Source organism: Durio zibethinus, chromosome 8 (assembly GCF_047325235.1).
Source record: "Durio zibethinus cultivar Kanyao isolate XHJ-2024 chromosome 8, ASM4732523v1, whole genome shotgun sequence".
Lineage (NCBI taxonomy): Eukaryota > Viridiplantae > Streptophyta > Magnoliopsida > Malvales > Malvaceae > Durio > Durio zibethinus.
This window is the reverse complement of record NC_143169.1, coordinates 22,107,685-22,129,859: the sequence shown is the minus strand read 5'-3', so window position 1 is coordinate 22,129,859 and position 22,175 is coordinate 22,107,685. Positions and strand designations below refer to the sequence as shown.

At 31.9% G+C, this 22,175-nt stretch overlaps 2 protein-coding genes across 9 annotated transcripts; one reads left to right on the top strand and one right to left on the bottom strand.

The window, feature by feature from the left end:
- Window positions 1–219: 219 nt before the first annotated feature.
- LOC111278968 (uncharacterized) lies at window positions 220–9,220 on the top strand. 7 transcript variants are annotated; one of them, XM_022865760.2, is made up of 16 exons: window positions 220–415; window positions 1,643–2,238; window positions 3,135–3,264; window positions 3,375–3,576; window positions 3,888–3,974; window positions 4,074–4,133; window positions 4,222–4,308; window positions 5,074–5,145; window positions 5,368–5,423; window positions 5,709–5,794; window positions 6,541–6,631; window positions 6,727–6,884; window positions 6,993–7,084; window positions 7,786–7,866; window positions 8,280–8,353; window positions 8,768–9,220. In XM_022865760.2, exons 2-16 carry the CDS (start codon window positions 1,686–1,688, stop codon window positions 8,841–8,843), a joined length of 1,905 nt encoding a protein of 634 aa, XP_022721495.1. In that variant the 5' UTR covers window positions 220–415; window positions 1,643–1,685; the 3' UTR covers window positions 8,844–9,220. The 7 variants fall into 7 exon arrangements, with proteins under 7 accessions (XP_022721495.1, XP_022721492.1, XP_089620830.1 ...); XM_022865757.2 differs by having other exon boundaries at window positions 8,217–8,353; XM_089764704.1 differs by having other exon boundaries at window positions 1,627–2,238.
- Window positions 9,221–9,457: 237 nt separating this feature from the next.
- Window positions 9,458–16,612, bottom strand: LOC111278969 (uncharacterized). Of its 2 annotated transcripts, none has more exons than XM_022865762.2 (11): window positions 16,507–16,612; window positions 15,661–15,726; window positions 15,502–15,569; window positions 15,163–15,196; window positions 14,893–14,962; window positions 13,676–13,733; window positions 13,114–13,242; window positions 11,553–11,644; window positions 10,665–10,749; window positions 10,016–10,094; window positions 9,458–9,854 (listed from the first exon to the last, which is right to left on the bottom strand). In XM_022865762.2, exons 1-11 carry the CDS (start codon window positions 16,511–16,513, stop codon window positions 9,775–9,777), a joined length of 768 nt encoding a protein of 255 aa, XP_022721497.1. In that variant the 5' UTR covers window positions 16,514–16,612; the 3' UTR covers window positions 9,458–9,774. The 2 variants fall into 2 exon arrangements, with proteins under 2 accessions (XP_022721497.1, XP_089620831.1); XM_089764705.1 differs by having other exon boundaries at window positions 14,893–14,957.
- Between the last annotated feature and the right edge of the window lie 5,563 nt (window positions 16,613–22,175).

The following is a 22,175-nucleotide window of genomic DNA, read 5'->3' as shown; positions in this document are numbered from 1 at the left end:
CAAAAAAAATTATTGCTTTTTGGCAAACAGGGCAAGAGACTCAATTGCACACAATAAAAAGTTAGAGAGAAGGATTGCATTTTCAGCGAAAGTGAGGGGGACTCTTTTGAAATTATCGTCCTATAAAAAGTCAAATGCCATATTTACCCATTTTAACACCAACTTTTACAAGAATCTCAAAATATTTTTATATATTTATTTTAGTCTATAATCAGACGTAGTTATGTACGGAGAATAAAATTATCATCAAGAAGAGCAAGATGTCACTGTCAGTTTTAGATATACGAGCCAAATTGTTAAAGGAAAAAAAAAAAAAAAGAGGACTCAGGACTAAAAGGGTGCCCAGTTTTTGAAGGGGCTGTAAAATTTGGCTCATTGGTTTTCAAAGTTGTTACCTTTGTGCTGAATTTCCAAGGTACTTTATCTTGTTCTCTTGCTTTTAGCTTCTGGGCACTCCTTAAGCTACCAAATTAACTTCTTGGTATGTTGAAAATTTTGAATTTATCACTTTTTTAGTTCGGGGTTATTATTTTTTGTATGTAAACTGTTGGGTTTTGAGTAATATGGTAATTTACTGACTTTTTTGCTTTGGGATTGGTTTCAATTTTCAATTTTGAAGTGTTTATATTGTGATTTTTATTAGGTTGCTGATGAAATTTAGAAGTAGTTGTGGTTTCTAAGAATTGAATTTGCGGCCTGAATTTGCTTAGCCTTTTCTTGGGCAATCCGAAGGGTTGTTTACTTGTTAGATTCTGAAATATATTGGAAAGTGAGTGTAGATACCAGAAGTTTGGGTTTTTATGTACAACAATGCGTACACTGAGTTGATTTTTATGTGTGGCAAGTTGACCATGTTTCTCTACCCTGAATTTTTGTAAACTTGAAGGGTTTTGCTGGTTTCGGTTCATGATGGCTTCACTATGCTTATGCTTTTATCTTTGTTATTGAAATTCGTCATAATTTATTCCATGTGATTATCTATAGCCATCTCTCATCTAACCATCCTAATTAAAAATGTAGGCAATAGAAAAGGTTTAATTTCGAATTTTGTGTAATATGTTGTCTGGAATTCAACAAAATGTAAAACTGGAAGCAATTGATGCAATTACTGTGTGTTTGGAAGGAGGGGAGTAGAGTGAAAAAGAGTAAAAGGATTACTTACTATGTTTCAGAGTCTTTTTTTGTACTTTAAATGGGGGGAGAGGGGCAAGGGGGTTTGTAGGTGAATCAAGTCCCCTCAAAACCTCCCTTCTTATATTTCTTCAAATTGATAGGATTTGGGAGTAGAGTATTCCACTTTAATGATTTCAACCTGAACACCCATTTTTATCTTTTGAAATTTATTTTAGCAATGATCTTAAATCAGAGTACGTCGGTTATAATACATAAACTCATTTTTTTGCTGTACTCAACTCTCCACTTCAATCTCAAATGAGGTGCAGGAGAGTAACTTCCTCTACTCTGTCCTCTTCTTTTTTCACTCTACCCTCTTATGCCTTAAAATGTCTAGACTTGATATAAGTGTTCTGCTGCTATGTAAGTGATAGCTGGAATATCTTAGTTTCATTTAGTTGGGGGAGAAATCGTAACTTTTATTTTTCTATAATCAGTTTGATTTTTATGCAGCTTCTTATGTTGACAGGAAACCTAGCTCTTTAAGTTGTTGGGTGAGATTGTCATGCTGAATGTTGCTACCAGGTGGTGGGCCAGGGATGAATTCTACAATGGGTGATATCAACTTGATTCAAGCACAAAGGCATCTGGTCAGATCTCTTGATGAGGGGATTGATTTGGAGATTGGACCTGGAGATGATGACCCTTCCTTCTCCAACACTCCTCTCATTGGTGGCCCAACACAAGAACCTTCTGCTGAAGAGCAGGATGAATCTAAGCAGATGGCAATGGTCTCTCAACTCCCAAATGATGATCAAGATATGTCGAAGGCACAACCTGCAAAAAGAAAGAAGAAGGTTGTGAAAAGATGGAGAGAGGAGTGGGCTGATACTTACAAGTGGGCATATGTTGATGTGAAGGAAGGAACGGCAAGGATATTCTGCTCTGTTTGTAAAGAATATGGTAGAAAGCATAGAAGGAATCCTTATGGGAATGAAGGTAGTAGAAATATGCAGATGAGTGCATTGGAAGAGCACAACAATAGTTTGCTTCACAAGGAGGCTCTCCGTCTCCAAATGGCCTCGAAGGATAAGATTGTTGCTGATAAACCCATTAATGTAAAAGGTTAGTCATCTCAATCTATCATATTTAGTATGTGGATTTGATTGATGCGAACAGTGTTCATCATAAGCCATTAGATTTTTCTATTTTTAACTCCCACCTTATGCAGAAGCCTTGTACTCTTTTAATCTTGTAGTGCTGAAGCATTAACTGTTGTTATTATTATTTTAGTTGCAAGGTGGTACTATTATATCTAGTATAGGGAAGTTGAATCATTTTATCAAAGTACATTTAACTTAGATTAATGCAACATAACTTTGAATGAACCACTGTAGTTTGTAATCTGGGGGACAGCTTTCAAATGACCTTCATTAGAATCCAAATGTTAGAGGTTTTTTAAATTCTTAAAATAAAAAGTATGAATGGGAGTCCAATTGGACAATTTTTATTTTCTCTCAAGCCTCTGCTGGTGCTGTGGTGCGCTACTAAAACTCTTAACTGGTGACAGAAGAATGGTTTCTGTCATTACAGAATTAAAACTTTGTTATGACACAGAACATCGTTCCTGTTAGCATTACAATAGGTTATAGCTATAGGCTGTTAAATGATTGCACAATTCTTTATTCTCTACGCCTTCTGAATACTTGGTTAAATTTTTTGAAAAAGTAGCTGCTGCATAGAGCATAATAAAAATATTGCACCTGTATCAACAGAACTTGTCAGAATGAACTATGGAAGGTTTTAACTCATCCTCCTGTTTTTCTGAACTAAATAGCCTTTGGATGAAATTTCCTTTTGAATGATTGTTTTAGTTATTTTGATTCTAGCATGCATATGTTTACCAAACTGATTGTTGAAAATAATAGTTTGTTACTTTTCCCCCCCCTTAAAAAAGGATTAAAAATCTAACCTTTATATTCGTTTTTGCTATCCCTGGGAAAATTTTTCCTCAATTGAAGCTCTTATGTCCAAAACGGCTGGATCAATCATTGAGGCTGCACTGAAAAGGGACCCCCATGAAGCTGAGTTCATACAATCTGTACAAGAAGCTGTTCATGCTTTAGAGAGAGTGATTGCCAAAAATTCCCAGTGAGTTTTGCCAGAAAAGTTTGTTATCTATGATTTGTTCTTAATCATCCGAAGTAAAGAGTTCTCCGTCATATGTACTATTGGTATCATCTTGCTCTATTTTGCTTCAGTTATGTCAATATCATGGAGCGCTTGTTAGAACCAGAGCGTATGATTGTTTTTCGAGTTCCATGGGTGGATGATAAAGGTGAAACACATGTCAATCGAGGCTTCAGGGTACACTTTAACCAGGCGCTGGGTCCATGTAGGGGTGGTATTCGGTTTCATCAAAAAATGAATTTAAGTATTGCCAAATTTCTTGGTTTTGAACAGGTACTTTCTGCACTTTCTATTTCATGTTAATTTACTCATTCTTAACTCTTTTCCAGATAGCAAGTTTTCTCGAGCTTTACCCTTAAGTGCATCCAAGGTAACTGTTGCTTAAAAAAACCCTACAGATTTGTTCGTTAGGCCAACTGCTGAACACATGTCAGCAGAAGATAAATAAAAAACACAAAATATGTTTGCTTCATACTAAAAGGGACTATTTGTTCAGAATGATAGCAAAAATGAGTAATGAAAAATTCGTTTGGCTTTTAAAAATCTCCTAATAAGTGAGAACTTGTCATTTGACCTCTTTGCAGACATTAAAGAATGCTTTATCACCCTACAAACTAGGTGGGGCGGCAGGTGGAAGTGATTTTGATCCAAAAGGAAAGAGTGATAATGAGGTCATATCCTTTTTCATATTTTATTAATATCATTAATAAGAACCTTCTTAGAAACCCTAGCAATCCTCTTACAGTTGTTTATGAAACCCACGCTAGCAGATCATGCGGTTTTGTCAAAGTTTCATGAATGAGATGTATCATTATTTTGGTCCTGACAAGGTGAGTGAGTAAGACCCCTCTCTTCTCTGCTTGAATATGCTCTTTAATTTGTAGCCCCGCATATCTGATTTCCATTTTATATTGTCAGGACCTTCCGTCAGAGGAAATGGGAGTTGGTATTAGAGAAATGGGATACCTCTTTGGACAATACAGACGTTTAGCTGGTAACTTTCAGGTATTTTGAACACTTAAACTTCTATTTTAATCTTTTCGGTTCTTGCTATGGGCTAATAATTTCATGTCTGCTTCATTTAATTTCGTGAAGATCAAATGATTGCTTGAATTGTTGCAAGGTCCATACCATCTTTTCTCTTGTATTTATTTGGTTTTGTATGGTACATTTCACTGGGTCTCAAGGTAATGGGTGCTTTGAAGGTTGAAATTCTTTATAGCTGTTGGATTACCACAAGTTTAGAAAGATAATTTTATTTTGTTTTCTGGTGTGCTTTTTGCTGTAAACCTGTCAAGTTTTGCACTTGGTCATTTGGACTTCAAAGATTTGAACAGAATCAAAAAGTTGAGTAAACTTGAATATTGCATTTGGAAAATTATGAGACCTAAGAGGGTAAACCTACCCAACATTTAGTGTGTATGCATGTGTGTGTCTATTTTTGAAAGCTTCCCTTTTCTGACACTTCAACACATCTGTTCACATTTGCAGATGCATGTGTAATTTTAGAAATAAAATTGTCCGTGTACATATTGATTTTTGAAAATCATTTTCTGATACTATATATTCCTTTAAAAATTTAAACTTTGGTTTTATGTTTGTAGACATTGCAGCCTATATGTCATTTTAGGATCTTAACTATTATATCTATTCCTTTACATAATTTTATGAGTTGTTAGAGAAATGGAAGGTTTAAGTTATTTAGTGAGAATTCAATGTTGAATGAAATTATGAGGTGGTCTTTATGTCTTCATTTTTTTCCTTATGCAGGGAAGTTTTACAGGGCCAAGGATCTTTTGGTCTGGCTCTAGCCTTCGAACTGAAGCAACTGCTTATGGCTTGGTAACTTATAACTCATCTCCACTCCATACTATTTAATTGTAGATAGGTAGTTAAATATCAGGGTGAATGCATTAATGCCTGACTTTGCACCTCTTCATCCATAAAAGATTCTTATTCTGCTTCACTATTTCAATGTTTGTCTTTATAGTGGGTTCAGTCTTTTCCATGTATATATCTCTTTCTGATAGCTTGGATTTTGATAAAGATCTCATGCTTCTGCAGGTTTTCTTTGCCCAGCTTATTCTTGCAGAGTTGAATAAAGATATCAAAGGACTGAGGTTACTTTTTCCTAACTTTTGATGCTTATTATTAGCTAGACTTAAAATGCATATTGTAGCCTTGAGTATAAGTTGTAGTTCCATGTAATGTTTTCCCTAATTTGTGCAAATATAAAAAGGTGGAATTTTCTCTGGTGAATAACTTGTTTCTTTTTTTTTTTGGAAAGACCTGTTAGTCATTTGATATACCAAAAAGTAGATTTATCACAATATTGAAGTCTACTCCTGTTAGTCGTTTCACTAAATTGATCACATGAATATAATTTCGCTGGAATCTTCCTCCAGATGTGTTGTAAGTGGTTTTGGAAAGATTGCATTGCATGTTCTGGAAAAGCTTGTTGCTGTTGGTGCTCTTCCAATTACAGTATCAGGTAATTCTCCATTCCACATTGGGTGCATTGAAAAAATAATTACTTGTAATGTTGCTATGCACTTGTTATGTGATGATTATTACAGAATTCCTTTGGTTTCATTGTCATTCTAGCTATTTTGCTAATTTCAGTGAAAAATGGTCATACTGACGCTAAATGAGCTTTCTTGCAGAAAGTACATTAATTTTGCATTGCTTTTTTCTTAACAGTTGCAGTTGCCCCATGAGTTGATTGAGCTAGAATTAATTGGTCTATTTCTTGTTTGCAAGTATTTTTATCATGTTAACCTTGTGCTCATCACTTGTAATTTCTAATGTACATGAAGGATCTTAGCCATTCTAAAGTGCCTTACAAATCGTACTCAAGTTCATTGTTCATGGTTCTTTTTCTCATCGCCAAGAAGTTCTTTATATATTTCTTGATGTCTAGCACATTGGTTGCTTTGTTTACCCTTTAACTTGATTTAGGGAAATGATCTACAGGACGGTAAACATACAAATATACAATAGTTTACTTGTGATTGTTTGATATGATTCTGGTGTATTATCCTTGCTTTTTCAGTATGTGGAATAAAGCTTGAAATTTCAAAATGCTATTATTAGGAACTTATATGATGTATAGTAGCCTCAGTGCAAGCAAATAAAGTTGATGGCACATTCAGCTTAGTGAAGATCTTAGCAAATAAAAGTTGGTTGAAACAGATGTTCATCTATTAATCATTTACCTTTGCCTGATATGTGGCACAGATTCGAAGGGATACTTGGTTGATGAGGATGGATTTGATTATGTGAAAATATCATTTTTGAGGGATCTCAAAGCTCAACAAAGAAGTTTGAGGTGTGTTTTCTTCACTGTCATTTCCATACTTCAATTTAAATTTCATTTCTTTTAGTGATTCTTGAGAGCTGCTATTATAAATTTTGAGTATGCAGAGATTATTCAAAGACTTATGCTCGGGCTAAGTACTATGATGAAGCAAAGCCTTGGAATGAAAGGTGTGATGTCGCAATTCCCTGTGGTTCTCAAAATGAAATTGACCAGGTTGATGCCATTAATCTGGTTAATTCAGGTTGTCATATACTTGTAGAAGGTAGTAGTCCCTGATATGGAGAGAAAAATATTTTAATATATTTCTATCTTGGAGAATAATGATACTAATTATATTAGCTAATAGTTATATGTTATTGTGGTCTCCTAGGCTCAAATATGCCTTGCAGTCCTGAAGCAGTTGATGCATTGAAAAAGGCTAATGTTCTCATTGCTCCTGCCATGGCCGCTGGTGCTGGAGGGGTGTGATCTTCACTTTCTCGATCTTCTTGATGAAATTAGTTTTCATTATCATAAATAGGTTTAATTATGAGGCAATAATTTCATTTGCTTTTATGCAAATTCAGAGTAGGCTTGATTTTTCTTCTAAACAAAAGGAATGTTCATGGAATAAATTCTATAATGATATAAGAAGAATATGCAAATATAGATTTGAATGATTAGAACCTGAATTGCAGTAAAGGTAAATATACGTATTTTTCGTAAGCATAATGTGCTTATGTCTGATTCATCATATCGTGCTGTATTGGAATGTGATGCTATCAAAGGGGAAGAGAGCCACCAATTTCTTACTTTAATAGCAAATGAAATTTTTTGTCACAAAGATGCAAAAGAAAATTGAAGATAAAGTATGATGGTTATAAGAAATAGCAGCAAATTCCAATAGAAAAATTAGTTCATTCTCTTTAACAGGGGAGTCATCTTTTAACAGCAAGTGCCAGATATGCTGATTTAGGACAATGATTTATGGCTAAGTCTATAATGCCTCTGAATTTGTGGACTGGTCTAAATGATTATTTCTGGGATAGCCAAATATTTTGAAGGTGGATGGTAAAGCTGAGACTGTTGTGAACATGTCTTTATTCATCCATATTGGCATGAATTTTGGGATGTTTTCTGTTTATAATATTACTTTATTTGCTGACTCCATGACACAATTACAGGTTGTTGCAGGAGAAATTGAATTAAACCATGAGTGTAATGTAATGCATTGGTCACCGGAGGATTTTGAATCTAAATTACAGGTAAGATTTACATGTCTTTGTTAAAAGGTGTGTTAACCTAGAGTAGCATTTGACAGTTTGCTAGTACTACCACGGTGCAACATCCTACTTCTATTTGCTTCAGTAGATGCCATATATTTATGTACCCTGCAGTCACTTTGGCTATATAACTCAGATAAACTCAAACTTGGTACTAGTCAATTGTTGATTAACCGAGTGTTTTTATTTAACATAAAATACCTTTTATAGTGATTGGGAGTATTGAAATTGCAAAGATCATGTCAGTATAATACTAAGTGAATTTGAGTTGGCTTCTTTTGGATTTACCATTGTAGCTTATTTCAGATTTCTTCCCTTTTTTAACTTGACAGCTAATTTTACATCTGGTTATGACCAAATTTAGTGAGGATTCTTCTCTGCACATAAACTTGCAGGAAGCAATGAAACAGACATTCCATAGAGCCCTCAAAGCAGCAAATGATTTTGGTTATCAAAAAGAAAGTCCCGAGTAAGTGCTTTTTTGTGTTAGCACTATCATTTTACTAGTAAGAAAGTGAGGTGGAAAGCCTTTTTATAATTTATTTTTCTCTTTGGCACAAGGTACATGAATCAAACACTAGTTTTCTATCTGCTGCTGATCTGGTGTTCTTAATCGATTCTTTCACCAAATTGCAGTCAGACTGTTTCTTATTTCTCAATAAGTAGAAATCAATCTATTATACTGTTATGCTCTGGACCAAAATCATTCTATATTATGGCTATTAAGTGATCATTCTTTATACATTCCTGAAAGGTTGGCAGGCTTCGAAAGGTATAATGGCTGGAAATATATTGTTTGAGAACCCAAGATGTAGTTACTGATGTTATGTCCTTCCCAAGTACAACTGATAGTTCACTCTCATTCTTCATTAACTTTTAACAGGGCTTTGCTACATGGAGCGGTCATCTCTGCTTTTCTGGCCATTGCTCAAGCCATGACTGATCAAGGATGCGTATAGAAAAGAAAGGTGTAGAATTATTTGTACGTGCACCAAGGCTGCTTCTTGGTTGTCAGTACCTGTGACCTCTGGAGACTGCACTCCAACTTTATTACATGGGTTTTCAGATCTCGATCTTTGAAGTAAATGCCAGGAAAAATTAGAGATATGACAAATCTCTTTGTAACATACATTTGTAATGTACTAGTAATGTTGAAGACTTGGGAAAGGATAACTTGTTTAGAATTTCATTGGAATAGTAATTAGGAGAAGCAACGTGTCATAGTTGTTTATTCTTGGCCTGCAAGAGTTGCCTAGAAATTTTAGCTCAGTACTGAGAGTCTGTGACATACTTGACAGCAACAATAATTTAAAATAAAATATATCATTTCTTGCTATTTTGAATTCTTTTTTATTTTTTGCTCTTTTTCCTTGTTCCTGATGATCATTGAAATTGTTTAATCCCTCTTTCCTAAATTGAGCACCCCCGGTCCCAGCATACATGAAACCGTTACACTCTGCAAATCGTGTGTAATGACTCCAAATTAGCATATAGTTTGCTGAACAAAAATCAAAGATGCAACTTAATACCTTATGGCTTAAAATACCACAGAAAAATACAAGTTCATGACCACTAAAAGGCATGAAAATTGTTTTGATCTTTGAATACTAGGCAAAATTTGGCGAATTTTACATTAGAGATGGTGCTTTAAAACAAAAACTCAATGTTACAAAAGAAGTTATTTTCCTTCAATCAGTTCCATCCTTGCTGCCATACTTAAATGCGAGGACGTTTCTAAACATGAAACCATGGCTCCCACTTGCTCTCAAGTGTCCAGAGATAAAGTGTGCCAAAATACATAGTAAATGAATATTGGGAGAAATGTTAAACTTCCAGTACCTGGAGATGCTGCATCAAAAATATTTAAATGTCAAATCACGAGAATTTCTTTTAAGCAGTTCTCTTTGAAGAGTGGGAGGATGAATCAGACTTCTCAGCCAGATAGTGCTCAAGCATATCTTCTTCATCATCTGCATTAACCCAAAGTGATCAAATAATTTCTTTCATCCAATTTGCTAACATTTTATGCTTCAGTTTTATCAAACCATATCAAAACTATGAAAACATTAAATGCATGTTCTTGGCACAATCAGTACCAGTTACAGTCTGGTGTGCCAAGAGAGCAACTCACCTTCAAAATCATCATCATCAAAATCAATATCTTCCTCGTCTTCCACATCAGATTCTTCACTGACTGGAGCTGCACCTTTCTGCAGAACAGACAGTCACTATATTAATGATGCAGTAACATTAATTAAACATTCTACCAATATCACATCCTTGTATTCGTTCTTCATTAAGTCGTGATTGCTTTCCACCATAGATAGAAATCAATTAATCCAATTAAATCTTTGGCTGAATAATGTTAAATAAACTTCTCATCTTGCATATACATTTTTTAACACTGACATAAATTTACAGAGTCCAAGATTTTCTTTTCCCTTTTTTTTTTTTGGATAATTAAGTCTCAGATTCATCTTATAGGGGAAAGATATAACTTATTCCTGCAGAAAATAGTGGTTTCATAAAACTGTTAATGATTATATATTCTATTCTTAAAATGGTGGAAAAACATGTTAGAGAAAGAATCATTAATCAATGGGTACAAGAATTGGAAGTAGACCATCCCAAATCCAAATTAATCATTTGAGATTATTAGCCAGTTTAAATGAAACAATAATCTGCTTGTTTCTGGAATCCTAACAAATCCTTATGACAATAATATAGATGTTAAGTTTCCACAATGCTATAGAGAGGAAAAATTAGGAAGTATAAATTACCGCAGTAGCTCTTCCACTTTCAAACCACTGCCTGCCTGTGAGCTTCTTCTCTTTGGTTGCCATAAAAGCAGACTCTGGCATTAGCCTGAAAATTGATGCACAGAGAGTTCATAATTTGTGACAGCATAATATATGGCTTTCAATTTTCAAAGCATAGATAGCTTTTCTTTTGCTTCTTCTTTTTAACACATAAGACATAACAAACCAAGGAAACTATCCATGCACTGTAATAGAAGAGGGAAACCTACTTTTTTTTTTTTAAAAGTATGCATATCAGACACCTCAAAGTTAATGCAGTATGAGGCATGACCCTCCAAATATAAGGGAAAACTTAGCAAAAATTGTACATATGCATGTTGGATATGACCCACGTCTTCCAAAGTTCGAGCAATGCAGGTTCTAGACAATATTCCAGCAAAGTCACCTCTCTGATCTAGGTGCCTTTGTGCTTTATCTGTAAAGCCAAATTTATTAAGATGGAAACTATCTACAGGATTTTTGTTTCTTTTATTTCAAGAAAGATCTCCATGATATGAATTGTGTTTAAAGTGTCAAACGAGAATAGAAATGGCATTTCAGTTACTCCTTTAATTTTCCTAATGACATGGAGCTCTTTATGGGAACATGAGTTCATGTAAGTAAGACACAGGTGCCATTTAAGTCCAGACTGCAAAGACAGGAAACTGTACGCAGGACATATGCCTCTACATCTTGTCCCAGGTCAAGCACTTTTCTACCAAGGATAAACTTCATATAATAATAATAAGCAAAAGGAACTTCAGCACGTTTAGCACTACCAAACTTGCAGACTTCAGAACAAAAAACTAAGATAAAAGTAATGTGTGGATGTCCACATATGTACAAAAAGCATTCAGCTATGGAACTTACTTGGCTCGCTCTAGTGCCAACTCTGCCTCAAACCTTTCTCTCCATGCCAAAAATGTATCAACAGTAACAGGTTCTCCGTGTGGTACAATTACCTGAAAGGAAAAGGTATGATAGCTCCTCTTACATAAAGACTAACATATGGTATTAAGAGAAAGCTTAGTGCTCTCAAACTTGAACAGCATCTTGATTTGTGATTATAATTAGCACAAAATTTTCTGTTGTTCCTCTTGGATTTAACCCAAAAAAATGGATCACACTGCTGCTTTGTTAGATAATACAGGGCATTCTTACAGCAGATTGACCAATTAGCATTAAAAGTTCCAAGTAAAGTTTATTTTTTAAAATAGCACAAACCACAAGGTGTCTAAAACTGTCTACGAGGAAATATCTGTGCTTTTCTTCAGTACATATGACTTGAATGAAAGTCAGGCTGCTATAACAGTAACCAGCATAGTATATCTTAATAATTTTAGCCCTTTCTTTCCTAAATTCACAGTTAATCCTGATTTGAAGAAACCGATTATGATGGGTTACATCAGCGTAAAACATCCTTGCCATGATCCTGTCATATACCAAAATCCCACGGGTCATTTCTGCATTTTGAAGTTTGAACTCGAAAAAAAGGGTGGTGGGAGCAGTTGAAGGAAAATTAGGCAAGATACTGGATCCAGTTTGTTTCAGAGCATATTATCACAAGCTCAATAGGTATTATCTCTCACCTTCCATTAACTAGACAGCATGCACAGTGAGAAACATAGACATCCTTCTTCTCATTCATTGGTTTTAATTAAAAGTGACTCAACTATCCAACTTCTATCCTCTTCTCCACAATTTTTTTTTTCAATTGTTTTTAACACCTAATGCTGTAAATGTAACATCTTTTATGATGTTGCGACTTAGTCTCAACTTCCACTTCTCTTCTACACTCACTTTCAAGTCATTTTGTTTTTGTACTCACAGGATTTTTTTTGGTCTGACCAAGTCCACTTTGTCCAGCATTCAAACTGATGTCTGTTGAGATTCATTTGACACATTCACATTATGAACATTGCAAACCAGGAGCTTCACCATACACCCTTTAGTTTTCTAGTACCAAGCATTTAAAAGAACAATAACTTCATTTGTTTCATGCTTCTAGTAAATGATCGGATACCAGATCCCTCAATATCAAAAACTCATCTTGGGCACAAGCTATCACATTTATACCTTTGAAACATATATTTGAAAATCTATCCTTCCTCTTAATTAGGCATCACCTGGCGCCACCTTGACAATGGCAGTGGCACTGCAGCACCTTAGGGCAAAAACAACATTCCTTCTCTATAGGTCTAAGTTGTTGGATGTTAACACATGCAAGTAGTTCTATCTGCAGACCTTTGCTTAAATAAGCCATAAATACACTGGACAACATTGCATCCAACAAGCAGGTGGGCAATGATATAGGAATGCAAATTGAATTTGCTAAAGGATTACTAAAAACAAATGTTATTTTTACTCTTGAATCTAATAAACATCTAACCAGGATAACAGAGAAAATGAAAATGCATAATAACAGTCACACCTCATCTTTTGTTGCCTCTTCTTCCTCAGCATTGTTAGCATCAGCATCTTGGCCATATCTTTCAGATAGCCATTCCTTGGCTGATGTAACCAAAGTGTAAATCATAGCCATACCAAGATTTTCAGATGCCTGTAAAGTGTAAAATGAAGTGAGGATCTGCACAACCTGGACAAATTAAGATGTATAACCACTTTACATATAAGAAAAAGATGCTAATAGGCATAGCAACTAAAAATAATAATTTATTGGAACCTTCCACTAGAAAGAAGGATTAATTTATTAAACAGATGCTACTGCTAGCTAAAGATGATCGTGAAACAAAGTTCAATTAGCTAAAGGATTGGCACACTTGAGATTCCCTAAGCCACTTAACAATTCCAATCAAGAGATTTCACATTTATCAGTACGCAGTGACGAGCTGGGGAAAGATATGGCGTTGACTCTCTATTAAGAGCCAAAAGCTAAATTTACAGAAGAATATTTCCTGGAAGCTTTAGATATGCTTAAATTGTAAATTACAAATTCCGGAAATATGAAAGATATAAATGCCCTGCAAGGTTACCTCCTGTTCCAGCTTTTCCTTCAAAACTTTAAGGTCATTGGTTTGTATTCCCCGTATACTGGAAAAGGAAATGAAAAGTGCAGGTTATTTAAAAAGGTTCATCAGAAAGAACTAGATCACGAGGGGCAAATAATGCATCTTCTAAACAAGATCCCAAATGCTCAAGATAAAGTCCATTCAATTTCAGCAAGCAACAAGCACAAAATGATACAGTCTTCTATCCATGAAAGATAAATGTTAAATAACATCAATATTGATCATTTAACACATTCAAAATATGATTATTATTTTAGTCTGAGTTATTGTATCAGTTGGAGTCATCAATGAAAGAAACTACACATTAGAGTCTGAAAGGACATAACACTTATAGGATTTAGTCACATGGCAGCCACTGACATTTTAGTGTAGCCTTTCACTTGAGGTAGCTTTAAAATTAAATTAGAAGACAAAAATCAAAAGGTAGATCAACACAACTATTAGGGTCCATTTGGTTGTCAGTTTTAATACCTTCTTTGCTTTCAAAAGCAATAATGAGTTTGGATATAGAAGAAAAGAAAATACTTTTTAATAATTAGTTTCACGGACAACAAAAGCCATGATCTCACTCAGTTAGGAACCATTAGGTGTGAACTTGCTCATTTCTAACCAAATAAGATTTTGCTTTTGCCACATAGCAAATCTAGAAAGGCGAAAATCAAGTAGCCAAGGTGATTAAAAAAATAAGCCTTGATGATTTTTAGAGGTCTATATTGCATATATGCACCAAATAGCAGTCAATTCAGAGGTGAGGAGCATATGATTAATTGTTGGTGCAACTCATGAAACATTTAATTCTAACCAAATATTAGAAACACAAAAAGCAGTTAATAAAGAAAAAGGCAGTTGTTTGCTGGTCTAATCTCAAATGGTATTAAGAACACCCAACAAGATCAAGGAAAGATTAAGACTTAGATAGGTAGCAAAAATGGAAAGAGGAAAGGATGGCAAAATTTTCAACCTAATGGCTAAGATTCATAATCACCTTCATACTTTATAGCACAAACATAGGATTAAAAACTTTTCCACCATCCTCATCGAGCAAAGCTCAAATGAGCTTCAAACAAAAGGAAAAATCATTTCTGTCTTAGATAATTTGTGTAAACAGGAGACAGTAACAAATATCCCTATAAATATAGTGGCATGCATTTTGGTACATTGCACTGAAAGGACATGCTGACCTTTTTACATTCAGAAGTGGAGACTCATCAGGATATTTTTCTGTATGTGAGAAAACCAAAGCCAGCTGAACTGCAAAGAAGTTTTGGCAACAGCTTATGTTCACAGGGACACAGAAAATCATGAACTACGGGCAGCAAGCAGAATTCCCAAAATAAAGCAAATTAAATCAAATTTGATGTTATAAATTTATTTGTTCGAGTGTGCATATAAGTGTAGTGGCAGATAAATATGACACACTACAATCTGTTGGATCATATAAAAAGAATAACCTGGTGTGCTGGTTGACTGATCTGTGTCATCATCCTGTCAAACACAAAATGTGATAATCAGATGAGAGGAAATTAGTTGCCAAGGCATAAGTCATGAAGAATGAATAATGATGTAGAACTAGCAGCTAAGCATGCCGAACATCCTAATCATTAAAAGGTGCATGCCAAACATTCCTAATCATTTAAAGGTGCATTATTACTCAGCAAACAACTATAACTCTATTGACGCCCGTGGCATTGCAAGGTCACCATGAAAAACTAGAACAAAATGGGCTTATAAAGAAATGCCAATCACATAACAAAAAAGGAAGATAATCTTATGTCTGGGATAAAACACACCTGAGGAGATAATGTTATTTGGAAGCACCTATTCGAAGTGCTTAGCCCACTCTCACCAGAGTGAATTTCTGATACAAAAGCAGCAATTACAGGTCAGGAGGGAACATGAAATTTTATCAGGGAGAAAAAAACAGGTCCAACAAAATGAGGGCAAAAGACCTTTGAATTCATCCATAAGTATTGCTTCCAGCGCTTCAATTTCCATCTCCTGCTCCTGCACATGGTCTGCAAACATAACTCGAAGAAATGAATTAAGATTGAAGGAAGTATATCATAAACCAATCTCAACACAGCATCGCATTCTCAGTATATATAATTCTTCTATCAATTGATTAAACAAGATTTAATCAATACTATTAAATGTTAAGCAGATCATATTCCATGTCCTTAGCTATCTGCTAGGGAAGAAAGGCTACCAAACTTGCATTTTGGTATGACCAGGGCAGCTGTGTTTGTTAGTTCCCTTACAGTCGATGGTTGATCGATTGTATCTCAGTTTGACCCGCTAATCTGGGCTTGAGACACTCTCAAAGACTATACGTCTGTACCTTGACCACTTTTGCTTCACCAATACTAGCTTTAATTTTCTTTAAAAATCAATCCTTATGAGGTGAAGTTCATAATATCTTACAAAACCCATGTCCCCAAAAACCTCCAGAAAAGTTTAAAAAAAAAAAAAAAGCTCCATCCCCCCACCATAAAAATGCCATTGCCGCTGTTGGGTATCCCTGATTACCCAGAAAAGAAAAAAGTTTATATCTTTATATCACACTTTAAAGAAACAAAAGCGAATAGCATTAGAAGAAAACCCTAGAAAAGAAAAAAAATTGAATACTAAGAAGGAACAAAAAATAAAAGAAAACTAGAAAAACTCGATTATGCAATTAGATGATCGTTGAAGGAGTGTTCTAAACATACTTGATTCGCTATAGAAAAGAAGAATTTGATTAGTAAAAAATGAAGTTTTATTGAATAATGAATTAAAAGAAACAAAATAATAATTACCAGTCATGGTAGTGAATTTGGGATAATAATTGCTTATGCTTTTTGCTTGTGGATTTGTTTCTGCTTTTCCTCTCGGAGTTGGTCGAAGCTCACAGTTTGCATGTACACTTCTCCAGCTCCACAAAACCTAATAAAAAACTCACTTCTAAACTCACCGTTTCACTCTTGCTCTTTACTATTTATTACCCTTAATTGTGTAATCACAGCCGATCATCATAATATAACATTCTTAAATTTCCTAATCAACAATCAGCATGTAGGCAGATGTGTTTTTACAGCCGTAGATTAGGGGGACCCGCAATGTCCAATAAGACGAGTGTAGAAAAAATAAGATAAAGTGCTTGTCCCAAATCATAACACTCGACTTTTTTCCCCTTTCGGACAAGACGAAGAACGGAGTTCTACAAAGGAGTTGGTGCGCTTGCCAGATTTTCATGGTGCGACAGCGTACTAGGTTCTTGTCCTTTTTTATTTTTTGAAAGTTTCATTTTTTAGATTTTTGTTTTGAAACTTTTTTTATTAAAAAAAAACCATTGTATATTTTTAAATGATTTACGTGAGCAGAATCACCAATCAAAAAATTTGTGTAATTTACTTTGTATATTTTTCTCTATTTTCATGTGAAACATTCAGCCTTACATAATTACAAATGATTGATCAAAATATTAAACAAATAAGATTTTGTTGAATTGAAAAATGTTTTGTTAGTAAAATTTAGATTTAATTTTTATTATTAGTAATTTTTTTATGATAATGTTTAGTAAAATTTAGATTTAATTTTATTATTAGTAATTTGATTTTAGAATAAATTTTTTATCTAAATTTTTATATAAAAAATAAATAAAATCATATATATCATAATTATATTACAACATATAAAGATATCCGATAATATTGTCACGTGAACACTTAGATGAATAAGTTTTTTTTTGACATATAGACAAAGCTTATTATATTTAATTCAAATTCAAATTTAAAAATTTTAAAAGTAAAATCTTACCCAAATTATTTATGATTTTTTTTCAAAAATAAAAAATCTTAATAAGTTGCAATAAAAATATAAAACTCAAGAAAATTAATCTTATTTAGTTAAAATTTCAGTTAGAGATTTTTTTTTAAATTTAAATTTTCAAAAAGATATTTTTGCTTTGGTAACTTTTTTATAGTCCTTTAATTTTAAAATTTTTTTAGATTCAAAAACACAAATATCATTTATTATATATATTTTTAAATTCAAAAGATATTATTGTCAATTTAAAGTTTAAACATCGTAATTATCATTCAACATTTATAAATAGTATGGAGTGTAGAGTTTTTTATTCGTAATTTTTTTGAAAGGTATTATTACTTTTATGATTTTGTTTTTATAAAAATAATTTTTTTTTTATTTTTTTGACACACATTTATTACTTTTTATTTTAATATTTTTTTCAATTTTTTTTTAAAATCACATAAATGAAGGTTCGTAAATACTATGAATTAATTTCTTATTCAACTATGTATAATTTTTTTTTTACAAAATAATAATATTTTTATATTCTCCTTCTTTTCATCATTTATATTATGATTATAATAGTGAAGGTACGTCAAAATTTTTATGATTTAATTAATTTTTTATTCAATTGATTAACTATTAAATCTTTTAGAATGAAACTGTGCATTTATTTCCTATTTTCCCTCTTCACATACTTTTAATTTGATATATTTTTCCTTTATAAATATTTAATAATATTTTCTTGATCAATTTAACAAATTTAGAGTCCTTTTTTTTCCAAGTATTTGTAATCTGTTGTCACTTTTAATTATAAGAAACTATACACTTTAATATAAAAATATCTATTTTAATTAAACACATTAATTGAATTTAATACTTTTATTTTAAATTATTATGATAAATTGATTATTAAATGATAAAAATTAAAAGTAATGTATTTATATTAGATATATTAATCATGATTTATATTTTAAATTTTAACAAATTTTTAATTAACAACTTTAATTTTATTATGATTTTATGTCTTAATTATATTATATGTATTATATATATAGATATATATATATATTTCAAACATGTTAGTGATTAAATAATATTAATTTATATTTGTATACACATTTATATAAATAAAAATAATTTATGCATCGTACGAATAGTAAACTAATTTACATATAAAACACTCACATTTTAAAATGGTCCAATAAATAGATAAAATTATTATTTTATATTTTATTAATGAAATTTAATAATAAAAAATATTATCATATATCTTTATTATATTAATTTATTATTTATTTTAAATATATTTTAATAAAAATATGTGATAATTTTTTAATTTAAAATTTTTATTAATAAAGCATGAGATCATTTTTATATTAACTACTGTGCAACCCCAGCTATGTGTGGGGTGCTGTAATTAAATTTATAAATAAATGTGTAAATTTTAATGGATTTTTTTTAAAAATTAAAAGTGGAACGGTCTCTTTATTAGGAAAAACCAAACAAAATTATTAGGCTAGAACAACAAAAAGAAAAAGTAAATTTCTAAATCAATAATTAAGCTTATATAACTAATTATGTTAAAATCACTGCATCAAGAATAAAATAATAACTAGTAAATTTCTAATAACAGTCTACACAGGATCAAACCCAATAACAACATTAATCCAACTCATTTCCAATAATAATCAACAAAATGATAAACATATTGTCAAGTAAAAAAAATATATCTATGAGATGAAACATAGAATAATAAACCTTCAAATTCTCTACTTAAGTTAATAACAGCAACATTTATAGCTTCACCATACCATATTTTTGTTGAAATATTTCTTTTTTAAATTACAATTGGAACTTACCTACTAATAGATTAAACTGTAATTAAATAATTGGTTGTAGCACCAAATTTATTTAACAAAATGACTAAATGAAACATTGATTAAAGAAATTTAAAAAGATAATATAATAATAACACATTCTTTAAATTTCTTAATTACTATCATTTTGCTATTAAATTATTACTCAAATAAGAGAAATCATATATAATATTATATTATAATATACATAAAAAAATTTAATAAGATTTGCTTCAATGCTTAAGTGGATAACCTATATTATTATTATGTAGGATAATTCTAAATAACTTTATTAAATTAATTATTCAAATTTTAAAAATTTTAAAGTTATCAAAGTCTTGTAAAGTATATAAGTTTTATCCTAATTAAAATTTTATCCATAAATCCCAATTGGATTGGCCGCTTGCTTTAGCCTTAGAGATGAGATGGTCTCTCTTACTTCTAAACTTTTATGAATCAAAAAATATTTGAAAAATATATGTCATACTTTACCCTACTCATAAATATGAAATACAAAATTCAAATACTTTTAAATGTTACATTCTAATCATAAAAAATCATCACCTTTAAATCATTATTCACATAAACTTAAATAAATAAATTTTATAGTTGAATTACTGTTATTTATCAATTTTTTGCCCTTATTTTTCTATGATTTAAAATAAAAAAGAAAGATATTTTATTTCAATTTAAAATTACACACATATCTAAATTTAAAATTATACTAACATATTTTTTATTAATTTAAAATTAAATTTGGATAAACAATACTTTTAAAAATTTATTATTTTTTAAAATTAAATAATTATTAAATATATGTCGTAACGGTTTTGAGACCGTCAGACGTAAAAATGAGGTTTTAAAATCGGAGAAAATAAATAAAAAGAGGAGTCGCCACCAATCTTTGTTAGGGTGTGATTGACCACCCAAAAGTTTATCTTTTTAATAAAACTATAAAAACAAGTTTAAAGTTTATCAAAAAGATAAATTTCAGTATGCGAAAAATCAGGTTGGGTCCGAGAGTCGGTTACGCTTGGGGAAGGATTAGCACCCCCACAACGCCCATAAATTGGTACCATTTAATTATGCACTATTTTTGACGTTGGATAAAAATAGTTTTAATTTGAAATTTAACATTAATTTTCTTCATTAAAAAAATATTTTTTTGCTAAAATTTTTATTTAGGAATATTGAAAAAATCTTTAAGTTAAAGAATTATCTTGAAATTCTCCAACATCTAGGCAGAATTTGAAATAACTCTTTTCGTTTAAGATTTAATACAACAATTCTTAAAATGAAATAACACTCTTTATAAAAAATAATTGTTAATAACTCTCCAACATCTAGGCAGAGCACCAAGAATTATTTCTTTCGGAATGTTATTCTTATTTTATTTTATAACATCACAAAAAAAAATTTAGTATTATTTATTATTATTTTTTTTATTGTAAAATATTTTATCATTAAGTAGTAAATAAAAAATTAAAGACAGAATAGTACAAACAAATGCTGATAATAACGTGCTAACGTATGTATGCCAATAAATGTTATGTAACATGAAATGCAATTTAAGAGTTGGATTCTTAAATATAATGAGACCACCTTGACTCTCCAACATCTAGACAGAGCTTATGTGCGACTGTTTATATTTAAGATCCCAATTTTATTATACTTTTTATTTTTTAATTTTATTATTAATAAATTTAGAACACAGTGTGAAAAACTTAATGAAATGGAGTTTCCTAAATACCCCATCATTTAGGCAGTATTCGGGAACAAATCATCTCATGTGAGACTTCCACAAGTGTTCTTAAAATTTTGAAATAAATTAAGGGTAAATTTTAAGGTTTAAGTTTAGGGTTTGAGGTTTAATTAAAACGTGAACATCTCTAAAAATCTCCATCATCTAGGCAGACTTTCAGAGCAAGTTCAAAATTTTTATAATTTTGGAAAACTAGTTAGAATTTTCTTATATACATTTTTTATGAAAATTTAAATAATAATTCCCCAACATCTAGGCGGAATTATTTGTTTGAAGATGTATTTTTTTTATTCTCTCCAACATCTAGGCAGGGAAAATAAAATCTTATTTCATTATTATTATTACTATTTAAACATTTTTAAAATATATTATTTTTTTCTTTTATATTTTTTTCATTTTTATTATTATTATTATTAATAACAATTAAATATTTATCATAATAAATTTAAACATTTATGCATAAAAAAAAACTTAAAATAACAAAGATAATATTATATAAAAAGAATAGAAAATTCAAAAAAAAATTTTTTTTTTTACCTGAACCGGACCGGTTAACGACAGTTCGACGGTTCGGTTCGGTTTGGGAGCGGTTTGGTTGGTTTAACGGTTCAAGCCGGTCCAGAGCGGTTCGGTTCGATTTGGTCAAACCGGTTCAGAGTCGTTGAGAAGTCGGGTTAACGGGTCAGTTGCGCGGACCCCGGGTCGAGTTCGGGTCAACGCGCGGATCCTCCTTGGTTTAAACGACGGCGTTTTGGAGCGTTTATTGAAACGACGTCGTTTTGGCTATTGACTGTTTATATAAAAGTTAAAATTTTTTCTTTCCCTCATTCCTTTCACTCTTCAGAAAAAAAAAACCTTTTTTTCTCTCTCGTTTTTTTTTTCTCCGACCAAACGCAGATGGCCGGCCGGCCGTTCCTTCGCCGCTGTTCGCCGGTCACTGGTCGCCGTTGACGGTGGTCGAAAAATTCTCAAAAATACCAAAACGTTCCCCTCGACCTCCTGAGTTCAGATCTGAAGTCCCTTTCACCAAAAAGCGTCCCCATTTCCCTAGATCTCC